This window comes from Strongylocentrotus purpuratus, unplaced genomic scaffold (genome assembly GCF_000002235.5).
Source record: "Strongylocentrotus purpuratus isolate Spur 01 unplaced genomic scaffold, Spur_5.0 spur5_scaffold_6, whole genome shotgun sequence".
Lineage (NCBI taxonomy): Eukaryota > Metazoa > Echinodermata > Echinoidea > Camarodonta > Strongylocentrotidae > Strongylocentrotus > Strongylocentrotus purpuratus.
Window position 1 is genome coordinate 54,783,596 of NW_022145612.1, and position 16,968 is coordinate 54,800,563.

General features: G+C 35.7%; 1 protein-coding gene across 5 annotated transcripts in view; it reads right to left on the bottom strand.

Moving 5' to 3' along the window:
* LOC100888845 (ras association domain-containing protein 1) overlaps positions 1-16,968 on the bottom strand; it is a 54,292-nt gene that overhangs the window by 17,013 nt on the left and 20,311 nt on the right. For 2 of the 5 annotated variants that reach the window (XM_003726917.3, XM_030972278.1), the window contains one exon: positions 5,873-5,994. In XM_003726917.3, the coding sequence (XP_003726965.1) occupies positions 5,873-5,994 (122 nt within the window). Of the gene's footprint in view, positions 1-5,872; positions 5,995-7,186; positions 7,223-8,818; positions 8,885-13,311; positions 14,323-16,968 lie in introns of those variants that run through there. The other 3 variants (XM_011678548.2, XM_030972279.1, XM_003726918.3) reach the window with 3 other exon arrangements.

Sequence of the window (16,968 nt, forward strand, 5' to 3'; positions counted from 1 at the left end):
ACATTGTACTTTGAGAGAAAATGGATTAGAGAAGAACAGATTCCCCAAATATTCTGAAGGATTGCTTGATTCATAAGTGATACGCTGAAAGTTAAAGGAGTTCATCAACTATAATAGACATCATCTGCTGAGAGCCAGAAGGGTGTTAATTCATGTAAAGAAATATCAGGTAATTCCTTTTGGGCTATCTGCAGATGACAGAATACGCTATGGTGAACAGGTATATACATGAACAGGTTCTCCATACATAGGTATGAAGATTTTTTAACAACTTGTAGTAGACCTAATGTGACTTGAGTATCAATTTTTAAAAGAATAGAACACAGGAACATACACCAAATAACAAGGGAAGAGTCCTCATGGCTGTCTCATACATGTGTATCCAGTATTATCCAATATGGTATCCAAAATGGTAGTCCAAGTCCAAGTCCAAGTCCAAGTCCAAGTCCAAGACTAAGGCGAATCCAGAATAATAAGACTCATAAGAAGCTACAAGTAACAAATGCTTCAAGGGAGATGCACACTCCAAAATTGTAATGTCATTCAGGGTGCAAGCAAGGGATTATTTTAGGGGCATCGTGAAACTGTGGAAATTCGCAAATTTCCTCCGCCAAACACTCCTACAATGTTACTCGATCTATTCCTTGGTAAGATCCTGTATCCTTTCTCTCTAGCGAGGCGCCCCGAAAGTTAAGCTGCCGAATTGTCCGGTTTATTGAAACTTCCGAAGTCGTAAGTTGAACTTAAAGAGGGAAGACCCAGTTCTAGTCCATAGTACACAGGTGTGGTACATGGGTTGAAATTGTATTATGCATGCAGTAATCTGACACTGCCTTGATTAGTTTGCTTCGTTAAGCCAAGTTGTAAAAAAAATATATTCTGCTCAGGTGTATGCAGTTCGTTCCGTAACATCATCAATTGCTCTGAAGAGTAAATATTCAAGATATTGACATGGCAAGGTGTTATCAATTCATCTGACTGAAATTACTGTAGAAACCGATAACTTGTGTTTTGAGCCGTTGTTTGCAGTGTCGCCTAGGCCGACCTAGGATTTAACGGTGTATCAAGATTAAGGAACCTACCTACCACTGTGTCTTGGTAAATATGGGATCACAGGAAAACCTGTCCATGGGTCTGAAGAATTGACTCAACAGAGATGTTAAAAAGTCAGTCTTTTGCAGAACTGACAAGGGGCCCCTAGAATATCTATTGACTCATTGTAATGAAGGTTCACATGAACGCCAATCCTACCGTCACTCTTTTCATTTTAAATGACTAGATTTCTAAAACAAACTGCTCCATCTATGGGACCAATAAGGAGTGGGTACTAAATCTCAGAGTTTGTAAAGATCTAGATGAACCGAGTAAAGGACATTTACTAACCGAAAATTCATCTTTCTTCCTACTCGACCATTTAAAGAAAAGGGACACTATTTGCTCTGATACTGGGTTTCAACAGGAAGGGAGGAATCTTCTTCTAAATCGGGCAAACTCTGTCGAGACAAGACAAGATGCTTCCCGCCTCCAATAAAAACAAAACAATATGGCTTTCACTCGTAGAAAATATGACACATGACATCTGTCAAGGCAAGACAGATCTGACAATTTGTAACCACTGTCACTAAATTCCCACAACCCATTTCTGTCCTCTTCTGTTTTCTGTCTTTTGCTTCATTGCCTGGCAATATATAAACTGTTTATCTAATATTTATCATTCAATGAGTGACAGAGAAGACTCAATTACATCGTCTAACTCTGAGTAAAGATGCTTCTTTCATATTTTTCAGTAGTGATAGAGCATGTGCCTCAAAGTGAAACGCAACAATGCCATGCAAAGTGCGTGACATCATCATGACATCATCCATTTCCTGTATTTGTTTTCTGACCATACATGAGTGTGCAGATATACCGAAGTATTCCCTACTACCGTAAACCAAGCAAATACAGTATCCGAATCCCAATGCAAATTATCATACCAGATGGTAAATTGTGATCAGCTGAATGTCATGTGAGAAAGAAAAGAAATACCGAATTCCATGGATAACAGTTGCGCATTCTGAATGATTTGTGCGATGAAAGTAATTGGGTACCTAATTCTTTTTCTTTGTTAATTTTCATATAGCACCCTACAGTGTGGCTTGGCAGAGATAAAGAATAAGGTTGCAGGAAGGGGGCGAGGTTTACAAGATAGAAATTTATTAAAACAAGTGATGTCAAGTACAGTTATCGAGGCCTATATATTTCATTGTTACATTGTTTGTTTGATTGTTTGTTTTATTTATCTGTATATTTGTTTGTTTGTTTCCATTTGGCCCAAAACAGTATTTTTAGGTATGCCTGTACCTCACAGTGTGATCTGACACACATTTGTACACTACAACCTTGTGAAGACAGGTAACGGTCACGAGACGTCAACATAAAGACAAATCCTGATAGTTAGAATTAAAGGTTCAACAGTAGCAGGTGCTTGGGACACATGGGCCCCCAAATTTTACCGCAAGGCCCCAAATAATGATTTCAAAATCTGAACATGCAGGGGGATCATGCACATATACCCTAGAATTACAATTTTGGTGGAGTCCTGGAGACAGTCACATGACTTATATTTCATTAGGGGATAGCCCTTGTTATTGCAGACAGCAGAAAATTGCATTACACAGATTTCATCATCTTCTTTCTTCATGTGGTTCATTTTTTTTTTCTTCTTCTTATTCCACTAAAAACAAGTGATTTAATCTAATTCTATGAACATTTAAATCACTTTCTATAACCTTTCTTTGCTCAAACATTTGGTTATCTTCACCTACTGTTTCCAAGCTCACAATATCAGCCAGCTTGAAAGAAACAAAAATCAAATCTACCCATCTCTCTTGGGGTACAACTAATCTAACTTTGTGCTCAATCAGGGGTGATTGCCATTTCATTAAAATCATTATCCAATCAATCAATTTCACACCAAAATTCAACATGAAGTGGGTAAGGAAATGAAATCAACCTCACTCACTAAAATCATGAGTAAGACCTTTCTCGATGTAATCCAAGAGTTACTGTACAATAGCAAACCACTGTTCTTGAATTTACAGAGAGGATGTTCGGCATAGAAATGTGATAGTGACAGTGTCAATGAATTACTAGTAGCAAGGACATCTGTAAGTGTATGGTTGCCATGATGTAAATGTCAGGTCTAATCCTGCAAAATCCTGCATGAACAGGTACATGATGTGACAGTAGCATAGAGAGCCCCCCCCCTCCCCATTATAGTTAAAGAGGCATACCATAAGTACACTGTGCCCCTCCTAATTGTCTTCTTGTGCCCCTTCTCCAAATGTAATTGTTAGATTTACTTCCCCCTTTTATTCACACCAAGTCCTAGATCCCCCTGGGTAGTGAAACAGCAACAAATTGAGCAACATTACAGATTATGAAACAAATTATTTCTTAAAGACAATTTGCTACTGTTTACTTATTAATTACCTAGGCATTACAACAGGATTGAACTCTGATGCTTTTGAAAATGTTCAATCAATTTCCGTAATTAAAAAAATGATTGAGTAAGTCACTGTATTGAGAGTGATCAATCATGAAAGTGACATTGGCGAACAAAAAGTAATTAGATGATATGATCCCAGCTGTTATTGATCTCAGCATTCTCGATATTGAACCAGTCTTGGTACCAGGATCAAGAATACATGGGAGAGAATGAGGAGGACAGGTGCAGAGAGCTTATCATAGTTAGATGGAGGAGGAATCTTTGAGAGGAGCACAGAGATAAACCTTAATCTATGCAAATATGCTTTTTGTCATCTATATGAACCTACATCAACATGCAAATGAGCTGCTTGTTATCTCAATAAACCTACATCTATGCAAATACGATGTGTGTTATCTAAATGAACCCTCATCTATGCAAATTAGCTTGTTTTATCTCCAAGGAGCTGCTCGATGTTGCATCAGCCAAAGACCTGGATGGAAGAGTGTGGTGGCTGATACAGGGATGAAATATCATACCTTCACTGTAAACAGGCGTTATGTCCTGTCCTAACTATAGACCGTCCCATGGTCTAGATTACAAACAGCATGACAGTGCTAAACAGAGTTAAAGGGATTGAACTGGTATAGTACTGAAACTTAAATTTTGGTTTCAAGTCATGTACAGTCTTTGTTGACTAGCTTGCACATATTATGTCTGTCCGTTTTGTTTTCTCCCAATGTTCTCTCTACCCATCTCTTTTGTCCATATCTGGAAAACAATTCAATCAACTAATCAAGCATATCAGAAGGAAAACCCATCCAATTTAGAGAGATGCTGGTCACCATAGTAACAAGATGATAACTCTATTCTAACTGCATCCAACTAAATCTGCACGTAGGACAAACAGGGAAACGGAACTAGGCAACACCATGACAATCATTATTTTCCTTGAAAAATAAGATGAGAAACAAGTACTGCCTTCCTCACGGTGACGTACATCACATGACCTCATATGTTAGTTCCCATAGCAACATTAATGAAATATTCACTGTCCTGCCAGAGACACTGTGGTAAGATACTAAGATTCAAAATGATGTGCCAAGTACAATTTTCAACAAAATATTTGGACTGAATGTACCAGAATCCCTGTTTGGCTGGAACATGAATCAGAATTATACTGGAAACTGCACTTAGTGACAATGACTTGACAGATTTCAAGGACTGAAAATTATGAGTACATTTCCAAGAAATTACAATATTAATCAGTTACATCCATTGCTAACTCAAAGAATGATTTGAACGTTTTGTTTAAACAAGGTTGTAAAATTATCTAAAAAGATGGGGCTTAAAGATATGTTATATTATGTGATATTCAAAGGCATAACCTTTTTCATACAAGGCAGTTGTGTTGTCTGTTGAGAGCCAGTAGGGCATTAACTCTGAATTGAAATATATGACTTTAAACAAGCCCTTCTGGCTTGAAACACAAATCCTACTGTATTGCCAACTTCTTAAGTTAACTGTTGTGTGAGGAAACACATATTGTCATCCAGGAGGAATGGAACACTGATAACTCCACTCTAGGTTTACAGGATACTCCTAAATTGGGCTATTGGTAAGTGATATCTTTGGGCCGTTAAAGTACACACTGATTTCCCCTATAACTACACAGGAAACCGACGTCATTGTTCATTCAAAAGATAACGGGTAATTTGCAGGAACGTTACCCAAACACAAAAGAGCTGTATGAGTCGATAACATTTACGAGTTAATAAATGGATCCTGAAGTTTGGATATTTTGCAGCCTCGACCTCATTCATATCTTTCATAATTGTCTGTAAATGGAAAATTCTATTGTAGACAGAAAAGTTCTAAGATCCTGTTTGGAGCAATGGCATTGTCCTTCTTCTAGACAAATGAGAATTTTATTGAGGCTTTGTGAAATACTTTAAACAATTTCATTTTTATTAACCTGCCATTTATATTGTGTATTCAGATTGTGTCAGCTTTGATATCATTGGAAGATTAAAAAACTTCTCTTTTATTTTGGTTTTGGGAGGGGTGGGATTCAATTGGTGAAAATCTACATGGTCATGTACAAGTATAATGGCTGGACAAACTTTTAACCCATTGTTCAGCCTCAGGTCACCATAAATAAATAAATTGCACCAAGACCTCCACCCTGGCCTACCACCCCATCCCCCCTCCTTTTTTTTTGAGGGGGGGTTGGAGGGGGAGGGGTTGTAACTTGGTAACTCACTGCAACGTTAAGTGGCAAAGGCCTTCTGGGGTGTTTTTTAACAATTTTTTTTTTACAGGAATGGGGGCCGGCCTGCCTATAGGGCCACCTTAATATTAGCATTGATAATAATAGCCCGCTCAATCTCTTCTGTTCCTTACCTCTACTGAGACTAGAGTGTGCTGCGGCGAGTGGTCTGGAGTGTCTTTCCGCAGCTCCGGTGACTCCATACAGTCCAGTCCCACATCATTCAAGCACTTGTAGTGACATGTGTATTTACAATCTGTAGCAAAACAAATAAAAATCCAAGATAAGGTCTACAAAGGTTTCAAAGTAATTCATATCAAATGAATGAACATACAATGGAAGCATGATGAATGTATCTGTGTGATATGATTTGATGTTGACATAAACTATATAAAGTAATCACAAACAAAATGACAATGCCAAAATCACACATAGTAGTAAAAGAGAAAGAAAAAGATAAAGTCACTTCTCTCTTTGACACGAACCTTCACTACATAATTATATAATTAATAACACATAATGAATATAGAGTATGGGTACAATGACAGAACATGCTATAATAACTACTACAGGCACATTCACTAGTAATGCACGGTCAAATGTTGCATTTCTCATTCATGGTAAAAAGAATATATTGTGATTTCATAAATGTAATATATGATGTGCTAACCATTTTCTACTCAAAAATTCCAGGGGTTTGGTTCAATATACTATTGCTGCAGTTGAGTGCTGACTAGAGGAACTCTTAAATGTCTTAAACAATTCAACCTACAGTGAGGCAATATTTCTAACCCTCTTTGGTCTAAATTAATCACCAATGAATCACATCTTCTACATGTCTCTGTATGTAAATTATCAATTTCAAATTTAAATCATCAAAAATTTTAAAAAATAATTATAAAAAAACTTTATTTCTTGGTATCATTAGCAAATGAGTATTTCAAAATGCCAGAAAGGTGTAGGGATACATCTTGCAGAGCATAGAGAAAAAGGTTTCAAGAAACATCCTCTTTTCTACCATTTTCATTTAAGCAACAAAATGGGTCAAAACAACAGGGTGATGAGAAGCTCATGAGAAAAATGAAAAGTCATACACTAACATTTTCTTTGTGTTACACAAATAGAAAAGCATACAGGGACAGGGTACAGGCATAACTAGTGCCCTGCTATTCCAAATGAAAACATGAACAACTGGCATACTTTAGTCACGCCCACATCTATGAAGACAAAAATATATTGCTTGAAAAACAGAGGCAGAAACATATCCTCATAGGCAACATATGCTATTAAATCTACTAACATAGTCACTACTTCACATCTTCACTCAGTACTGCAAAATAACTGTAAAATGTGAGGGGCTTTTTTCACTTTTCTAAATTAGGAAAGTTGGAAATGAAAGTGAAGCAAATACACAGAAATACACTATACAATACAAGTTCATTGTGTACCTGGAAAGGTTGTAGGTGAGGTATTATTGGAATTTCCTGTACATTAAATGGAGGAGGAGAAAAGGGGAAGAAATGAGAAAGATTTATATCCTACGTCATAACAACAAACCAACAACACAATTATGATTCAATACAAAGTCCTGATAGGAGTACACTACAGGGGAATATCCAAAGTGACAAAATACACAAAGACACGGATCCTCATATCCTAAAGCAAACAACGCCTAAAAACATGTATCAAGTTACTGTATATAACTGTGATCAAAGTTATTATACTAACTATCCAGCCATCCATTCAAAAGTGAGATCTTATGGTCATATATGTTCATATTTGTAAAGACAACTCCTACATATTCTGAATAAAATATTATTTTACTTTAAGTCCAGTGGATGTTGTGAGACAGGGGCTAAACAATAATAAAAAAAAAACTAATCTACTATGATGGGCAATAGAAGCATTTCTGTTACATACAATGTACCTGAATAGAAATAGGTGTATCTATTTGTAATCTAAGATCAGAGAACCTGAACAAATTAACTTTCACGGTCTGTCAATACTGCAATGTTTAATAACTCTGGAAAAAGAATAGAAAAAAACTTCCAACTTGATACTCATTATCTACATAAATCCAATTCTTCACAGACAACTAACCATTCGTAACATTCAGATACCATCGAAACTAACAAAAGAAGACATGCATAGTAGTAGTGATTACATGTGACACTGTAACATACATGTGCAGTCAGTCATGTGCATTCATCAAAGGAGTCAATATTTACAACATGCACCTCATGCATCAAGCAAAAACAAAACCGTGTTTATACTTATAATAAGTTTGTTTTCATAAAATGTTGTAAACATTATTGTCAATTGAAAATAATAATAAATAATTGTACTATATGGAAGATCTCAGTAAAAAATCTCTAATGTAAACAGTTTTATGAAATATTTGAAAAAGAAAAAAAAAAAAGTAAAGGTGAAAGGAACATAGAACTTTTAACTCATAATTCTAAAAACAGTTTGTGTTTAGAATAAAAATCACAGTGGCACAACATCTTATGAGACATGGATGCACACATTTTTACACTCTTGGAAACTGCAAAAAGATGGAAAAAAGAAATGAAGTACATATATAAAAATCCCATCAACAACAAATCTTCATCATTTCATATTTCTTCTCTGAGATTTGTGTCTGTTATGCATCAATATTCAATTTGCTGGTGGTCATTGTGAGCCCAGGAGTAAACTATCATGGACTATTATGGATAATGATTTGCCATGGTTTTCAGTTTATCTTTCTTTGCGGCAGCACATTACCAACAAAAAATATTTCTTGGGAAAGCCAATACCATCCCTGATGTAAAGATTTGTTGTTGATAATAGATACTGCATTAGAAGCTAACAATGAGAAAATAATAATAAAATCAATAATAAATACTATCACATGAAGTATTTTCAATTTTAGGTTTACTATCACAGCAACAGTAAATAGGAATTTTTAAAGTAACATATTCATTTTTTTTTAATGTGGATTTGATAAAGCAGGTTAGGCTTGGAATCCAGGCATAAACGATGATGGAGTTTCCGTGCAACGCAACATGAAAGAACGAACGAGTAGCATTTTAGAATACCTCTCCAGACTGGATTCCAGTACAACCACGCATCTTTGGTCGCTTCGGTCATTACACATGTTGAACCTGGTTGTTGGGGGTAAAGGATCTGTTATTTTGAACAACTTTCTTTGACATTTCTTTCACTGTTATGGTAATTGCTAAATAAATTATTTGCTTTTTCCTTATGGAGCAAAGTGAAGCACTGCTATCGAAAAATCTCCAATTGGTGCATCATTTCTTGTCGGTCCATCCACATATCAGAACATTCTACATAGCAATCTGTTTAGAGCCACTTTTGTAACTTCACATTTATTTTCTGTTTAACATTTTACTGTCGGTCATCCACCTTTTATTGGAACTCTTAAATCTCATAACTGTTTACCGGTAAGCAAATTCCAGTCACATATTCCCTTCTTTTCTTTGGTACCCGGCAATGATTCATACACCACCTAACCACAAGGCAAATACATAAAGATCCTACATAATCACATGCTACATCATGTGGATTAATTAATTTTCAATAAGTTTGTCAAAACCACAACATGCCTCTGTAACAAATTGGACAACGGTGGCTCTTCTCAACAAATGAAAACGAAGGATAGAGCAAGCAAATTGGTTTATGAGGGAAGTTGTGTTTCGTATGCTGAGAGCCATGAAGGCATTAACACATATACTTTCACACAGAGTTAACACCCTTCTGGCTCTCAGCCGAAAATATGTGATATGACCACAACTTTCGTTTCGTTTCATGAGACCTGCCTATGAGAAAGTACCAGTATAAGCTGCACAGGAAGTACAGGCACATTCATTAATGGTAGCATTCTTCTTTTTCTACTGGTAAATTTTTCTCTATTACGTACACGCATCGCTTCATCTGTTACAGGGCAGTGATGAAGGCTCCAAATTGGATGCCACAGAAAATTGGTAGGAGGGACTAGATAATTGAATATTGATCGACTTGGGTGGATGATAGGCAGATGCTCTGTTTTATTAGGGTCAGGTGGGGGCAAGTAAGAGGAGAGGCCAAGGAAGGAGATGGCAATAGAAAAATAGAACTAAGAAGTCATAGAAAGCATAATGGTGTGTACTGAACTCTAATGTTATTGAAATCTTAATGATTTTATCAATAAGTTTACACAGATGAATAAGTCGGGACTCTTAAAATTTTTTGCTCAGGCTGCATGTATTTCCTTCATATAAAATAAATTGTGATTCGGTAACGAGTTTTGGACATCAATAACAAACATTGAACTAGAAAGCAGTGTACCAACTGCTGGTCTGCGTAGCCTACAGAAATGTGTGTGAAGCGAACATCTGGGGCCTGTGTTATCTGTTAGTTCAGCAAAAGACCTACAAATTGAAATTGTACTGAACAAACGCTACAGTGGTGCTTGCAAAGCTGACTCTCTGAAGAACATACACTGTCAGCTATATGCAGACATTGTCTCATCCTAATTCAGATTTAATGTGGCAATCAACATACATTCCCTAATCTCAAAGATAACATAGTTGAAATAAACCACCCCTGGTTGTTGTCAAGCAGTATCATCCTCATTACTCTCCCCCATACCTCTGTGTATTTACAGAGAGATGCTATTGATGACCACAATTTAGACAGTGCATAGTGCATACCATTTGTTGAGAACCAAAAAGGAATTAAAAGTGTGTTTAAGTAATTGAGCTAACACCCTTCTTGCTCTGAGCAGACAATATGCCACCAACTTTCCTCACCTAGACTAGGTGGTGTGTTACAGATAAATGGACTTTTCTATTTTCACACGGAAAATGAATTCCATATCCCTAATGATGACATGGTTGGGTCCTTCTGACGACGTCTGCTGAGAGCCAGAAGGGCATTAACTCAAATACTTCAACACAGATTTGACATCCTTCTGAAACTCAACAGACGACAGGCATGTATGATAAGTTGGCTCTCTAATCACGACTGAGCAGTAGAGCATTAATATGTGCATCCAGCATGTCCGACAAAGGGATGACGAGAGAATAATAAACCGGTAGAAGAAAAGAGTTCTTGAGCCATGAAGTCCATAAAAAGACCAAGAAAGCCATCTCAAGTTCAACTGAGAGGGAAAAACTATAGATAGTATGGCAACTTTTATATCATGCTCCACATGGATGATATCATATTAATCCCTTCTCAGAGGAAGATGAAATTAATCTGTGGCATCTGATGAATATTAGACTACACATTCATATAACGATTCTTAAAAACAGAGAGTATGATAAATGATATAGTCAGACAACTATACATTTACCTCGATCTGCTTTATTTAGAACCCTATATCACATTATTTTGTTTTGTCTTTTACATGTATTCCCATGTTGTTTTGAACCATATTTCAGTTACAAGATACTAAATCCAGTATAACCCAAAACAATCCACAAAAGATTGATAGTTTCACTGAGAAAAATGCCTTCATCTTCTTTGCGTGAATCTGTAAAATGTATCATATCTGATTTTCATTTTAGACAGATAATTGAATCCATGAACATGACATGAATTCAAGTTTAACTGTGTGTGGTAAATGCACTAAATGCCAACATAATTTTTTAACCAAAAAAACTATCCTTATTTACTCATTCCAGTTCCATGAACAGTGACAAAAATTACAAAAATGTGGGAGTTGTCTTCTATACAAAGAGCAGACCTCAATACAAACAGTCGTATTGTATGGTTGGGTTCTTTTTACTCTGACCTGGTATAATAATATACTTCAGCTTGTTGATTCAAAGAAACAAGGAAATGCAGACATCTTTAAAATATGTTGTTCTCTTCATCCATATCATGTTCAATGAATGATTAAGATATTTAAAGGTTTTCATGGAATCATAAAACAAAGTTCAAGAATACATCTTGTAAGAAGTGTGATCTAAATAATACATAGGCAGTGAAAGTTAAGAAGAGGATAAATGATAGCTGCTAAACTATGACTCAGGATTTACTTGGCTTTAAAAACAAAGTATAGCATTTAGTAACCGTTTATCTACAGATCTGATTTTCTTTATGAATTATAGGTTTTTTTTCATATATTTGTCGTCTAGATACAAAGAGCAGACCTCAATATTCACGCATATTTCATATTCCTTTAGTTCCTTGTGCAAGATAAAAAACACCAAATGCCACAATTTGGTTTCTCAATTAAAAATAACAGAATTTCCTTTTGTAAAATGTATGAATGTATTTATTCCTTTTATTCAGGGCAATGCAGGTCTGTTTCATTGTTATTAGTGGGAATGCAAAAACAGAAATACAAGGGAAATATTCGCACATATTTTATTATCCTTTAGTTCCTTGTTCAAGATGATACAATAATCCATCCAACTTATCTTTCTTCTATTACAACTCACAAGTGAATATTTCATAATTTCCTGTTTTTTTGTGTACAATAATACAATGCAATAAGATATTCCTGAATCAAAATTGATAGACAAAGGGACTTTGAGCAGTCAGCAATATCTAAAATGCACTGGACTTTTCATGCTACCTGATAAATTGTGATTTTTGTCAATTCAACATTTTCAAACAAATTACCGGTAGTATGACTAATAGAAAGAAAATATGTCAAGTCATAGAATGTCTTCAAAATAAATATGAAAAACATGATTACAGACAAGATTTATGTTTCTTGAATAACCTTGTCATGAATCAGCCTTTCAATTAATAACTTTGAAATTATTTTCTCCTCTTTTTTCGTTAATGATATTCATGTCTAATTGGACATTGGTCTCTTTATCTCTATAAGATATACAGGCACATTTATAAGCATATTTATCTTGTGATAGCATTATCTGTTATATATTTTCCCATGTCAGAATCTACATCATACTGCATACCATGTTCCATGCAAGGCCTTCATGAATGCACATTGTATCCCATTATCTGAAGCATATTACTCACCTACACCAAACCAAAAGCTAATAGAATGATGGTTTACAGTGGTGATATATACATGTAGCTACCATTTACATTTTGGCTTCACTTCATATATATATATATATATATGTGCAGCATACCACAGAGATAAAAGAAGCAAGACAAACAACACTAAAATAAAAAAAAGTAACAGAAGCAGGGAGACAACTAATCTGACTAGATATTCAACACAAATCAGGCAATTATTTCACATCAAATATGTGTGCAAGCCCTATCATTTTCAGTGATTTGCTCAGAATAAACAAACAATGGCGTTTTTAGAAGACAAATTAGCAAGAAAACCAGAATATCAAAATTACTGCTACATTTATGTACACTGTACATTCATCATACTTTCATACTATTAACAATACACATGTACGTGAACTCACTTGCAAATTCTCAAAATATTCAAAATCTCACTTCATTCCAACTGTTTGCTCATTTTAATACCTTACCAATTCATCCAGAAGCAATAAAAGAAGTCATCATTATGTATAAACTACATGTAATATTTTGATTTTCTAATCTTATCATCCTTTTCTCTCTTGGTAACCAATTGAGTGCCAGGACTTACCAAGACCAAGGGTCCCTTTCTCTGGATCCAGATATTGGAATGGGAGCTCTAGCTGGTTCTTGGATCCCGAGATTCCATCCCAGTGCCAGGAATTGACCGTCCCAATCCAGTCTACGAACGAAGACCAAAAACCCTCTTTGGCTTTCACCAGCCAACTCGACATCGAGATGAACGTGCCGAGACCAAAAGCGTATCCGATGCGTTTTAGAATCATTTTGGTAGATGTTTTGATCAATTTGATGAAACTCTGATGAAATCTTTTAACCAAATGAAATTTTATTTCAGAGGATGTGGTATTTGATAGCTATCTATGAAACTCCTTCTTGTGGCCTGATACACTTTTCTGACACATGGATAGATAGCAGCATGTGATAACCTGAACTACTCTCATTCACGCACACTTCCGATCTGATATCCAATACCATTCAAAACATCACAACCCACTCCTCTCGTTGACTTCTCTTCTTCCATTGCCAACAGCATAAAATTACCCCTCAACTGAGCATGCCCAGTGGGTGTTTTATCACATAACCAATCACAGCTTCCTGATTCTCATCATGCAGATGAGAATTGGAGGTGTGTTATGCACTCTCAATCGCCATTGGCCAATTCCTCACTTTACAACCCTCATGCATATTCATGAGTCAATTCTATCTTATGTTTATTCATACACCTCTCATGTCTATTCACTACTGGGGTATGACTCATCACTACATTTCCCAGAATTCAATGCAAGAGCAAGGGCCAATTCATATCATTAGAATTGTATTATCATAAATTTATTATGCTCACTGCTGGGTGCACTGCTCCAACGAGCTGCAAACAAAAGAAAGTAACGAGGATGGTTGATGGGTGAGTCATCACTCGATATTGCCAACATGGAACTTATTGCATCACCCCTTGTATTCCCTTGTATTCTCTTGTCACCTGTATCTATAGACTTTTCAATCTATTTTGGAGGACACATATGTTTCATACAATAGAGGGTTGATCAATACATTGATGTTTGTAAATAAACAGGTATATCCTGAATATACGACTGATGAGGAAGCAAAGGTAGATTTAATCTCTGTAATGGAAGGGATTTACCCCAAGATTAAAATTAGGATGGGTCATAGCATAAAATCTCATTCTTAATAACACTTGATTTAATTAATCTTAGATTGAACAGTAAAGTATATATACCTGTTTTTATCGAAACAGGAAACCAGTCAAATAAAAAAAAACTCCCGATTTTTATCTTAAAACTTATGAAAATGGATTATGGATATGTCTTCATGGAATCAAAATTCATATTATCACCTTTTTTACATATATCTCAATGTATGCAATTTTTTTTCTCTCCAAAATTGTGGTTTGACATTTACAAGGCTCACTTAAATACTTCATGAATTCATTAAAAAATAAAAAAAAATTAAACAAATTAATCCAATACCAGAAGCTTTGGATATGTCTTTAGAAGTTTAGATCCATAATCGTGTTTGGCAAATCATTTGAACTTAGTACCCGAAAACTTATCTTTAAATAGAAATTTGCATTTCTCACATGTTTTGAAAAATAGAACACCTTATATGTCAATTCAATGTCCAGAAAATTGACTGTGGATGGAATTATAAAGTAGTCACATCCATTTTCAACAACTTTTTGCATTGATAATACAAAACAATTTCATTGATATTGAAGATATTTTTCGATTTAATAATAGGTCCAAATCAATCAATTTTACCTCCCTTGATTTTTGGCTGGGCTGTTAAAGAATTTAAATTATTTATTAAACTAAATATCACATGATATCTTTTCCTTTCTTTCTTATTACAAAATAAAGTAACATTTAGAACAAGCCATGCATGCATGTAAACATGTTATGGTACAGTTTTCACTATTAAATATCTCCCTTTTCTTTTCCAAAGAAAATATTTGAACAAAATTCTGGGGCTCCTCCGCCCATTTCGAGGCTCAACAATTTCTTTATTCTCTTTATATGTTCTGTCCAGGTACATACAATGAGCCAAATTTAGAACATTGTGTCATGACATGATGCAAGGCCATGGGAACCGAATAAGGTTACCCTCGGAAAAATAGCCTCACCAAAATGGCAATTGTTCGACTATAGTGTTTTTAACCACAGAGGGAGCTATTACTCTTACTGCACAGCCAGCTCTGGAGGTTGTGTCTCTGAACAGGGAGACACATGCTGAGTGACTTGCAGTGCTCTATCGAGAAGCCTGCATGATACAACTAAAATACTTTTATGTGTAGGATTTGGGTTTGGAATAGAATTTTGCTTTTACCCCTAAAAATACTAGGAAAAAAGTACAATGAGGGCAGTGGTAAATTCAGAAAAGATCAACTGTCTATACTCTTTAAAAAAAAAAAGTTAAGCCACATTTCTAAACATTCGACATCAACAACAAGCATACGTCTTATCTGATTTTTCTCCAACTTTCACCACTCTCTATGTCTTTCAATATGTTCCTGGTCCTCACTATGTTACAAACTTGCTATCCTAAAATTCCTATGAAATGTCTGATCGGCCTCAACCTTCATTCTCACATTCATCTGCTTTTCTTCTTAGGCCAAATAACAAAAATAACTTGTTTCTCATCCCAACTTTTAAAAAAAAGGAGGAGACAGGGCATTACTACCAGTATTTACTATTTAGCTAATTTTTTATGATTTGTATCACTTTAAGAGCTATTAAAACAAAATGTTCATCACAACCTTATTTTTTTGCTTTTTAGGTGGCCTTTTTCTTCTTCTGAATAGTAAATAGTAACAAAAGGAGGCGGGCGGGGACGAGAAACACTTCATTTTTGTTATTTGGCCTTATGTGCATGTAGGCCCTACATACATATCCACATGCACAAAGGCATGACCATCGCATATTAACAAAGAACAAGGTAAGGTGCATTTCCATTAGCCCAAACAAGCTTCAAACTTGAGGTATCAAGAAGACTTCATGAAAAAAGTTACCCCCATTGAAGTTGTGTTTTCATTAGCCTGAGACTGTGGGTCAAGCAAATACCTGCTTGCTCAAGAAATTGGCTCTAGCTTTAGAGTATATCATAGTCCGAGGCGACATTTATCAGCAAATTTATTCATCCTGCTGTTACTTGAACAAACAGCAGGCTATTTCATGAACAAGCCATAGTTGGCTTGGAATAGTGCAAATATGTTTAAAATTGCTTTGTGTATCTCCACTGCAAAGTAGCTAAAACTATAGCTGGCAATATGAGATGGCTATTTTGAAAACTGGGGCTTGTGAAACAAGGCCCATTCAGTAATATCCCAATCTCCTTCCATCATACCCTGAGGGGGGATTCAGTAATGGCAGCAGAATAACAACATCTGCTCCATGCAGAGCCTAGTCTGAAGATGACATGATTAGGACAATCTCATCATCAGATTACCATGATTTTCCTTTTGTTAGTGATGGAGATGACAATAATTATGGGGGGCAAGACATCTTCTCAGAGTGCATCACCTTGTGCCTGCCTGCTTTAAAAGCATCCAAACATGGCATCGTCTGCTCAGAGCGTAAAAGACATTAATTGTACTTGCACAAGGAGTTAACATCCTTCTGGCTGTCAGCAGATAAAACAGAGCTTGTGGAGAACCTTAAACTACATCATACATGTACATCTAGAACAAAGTAAT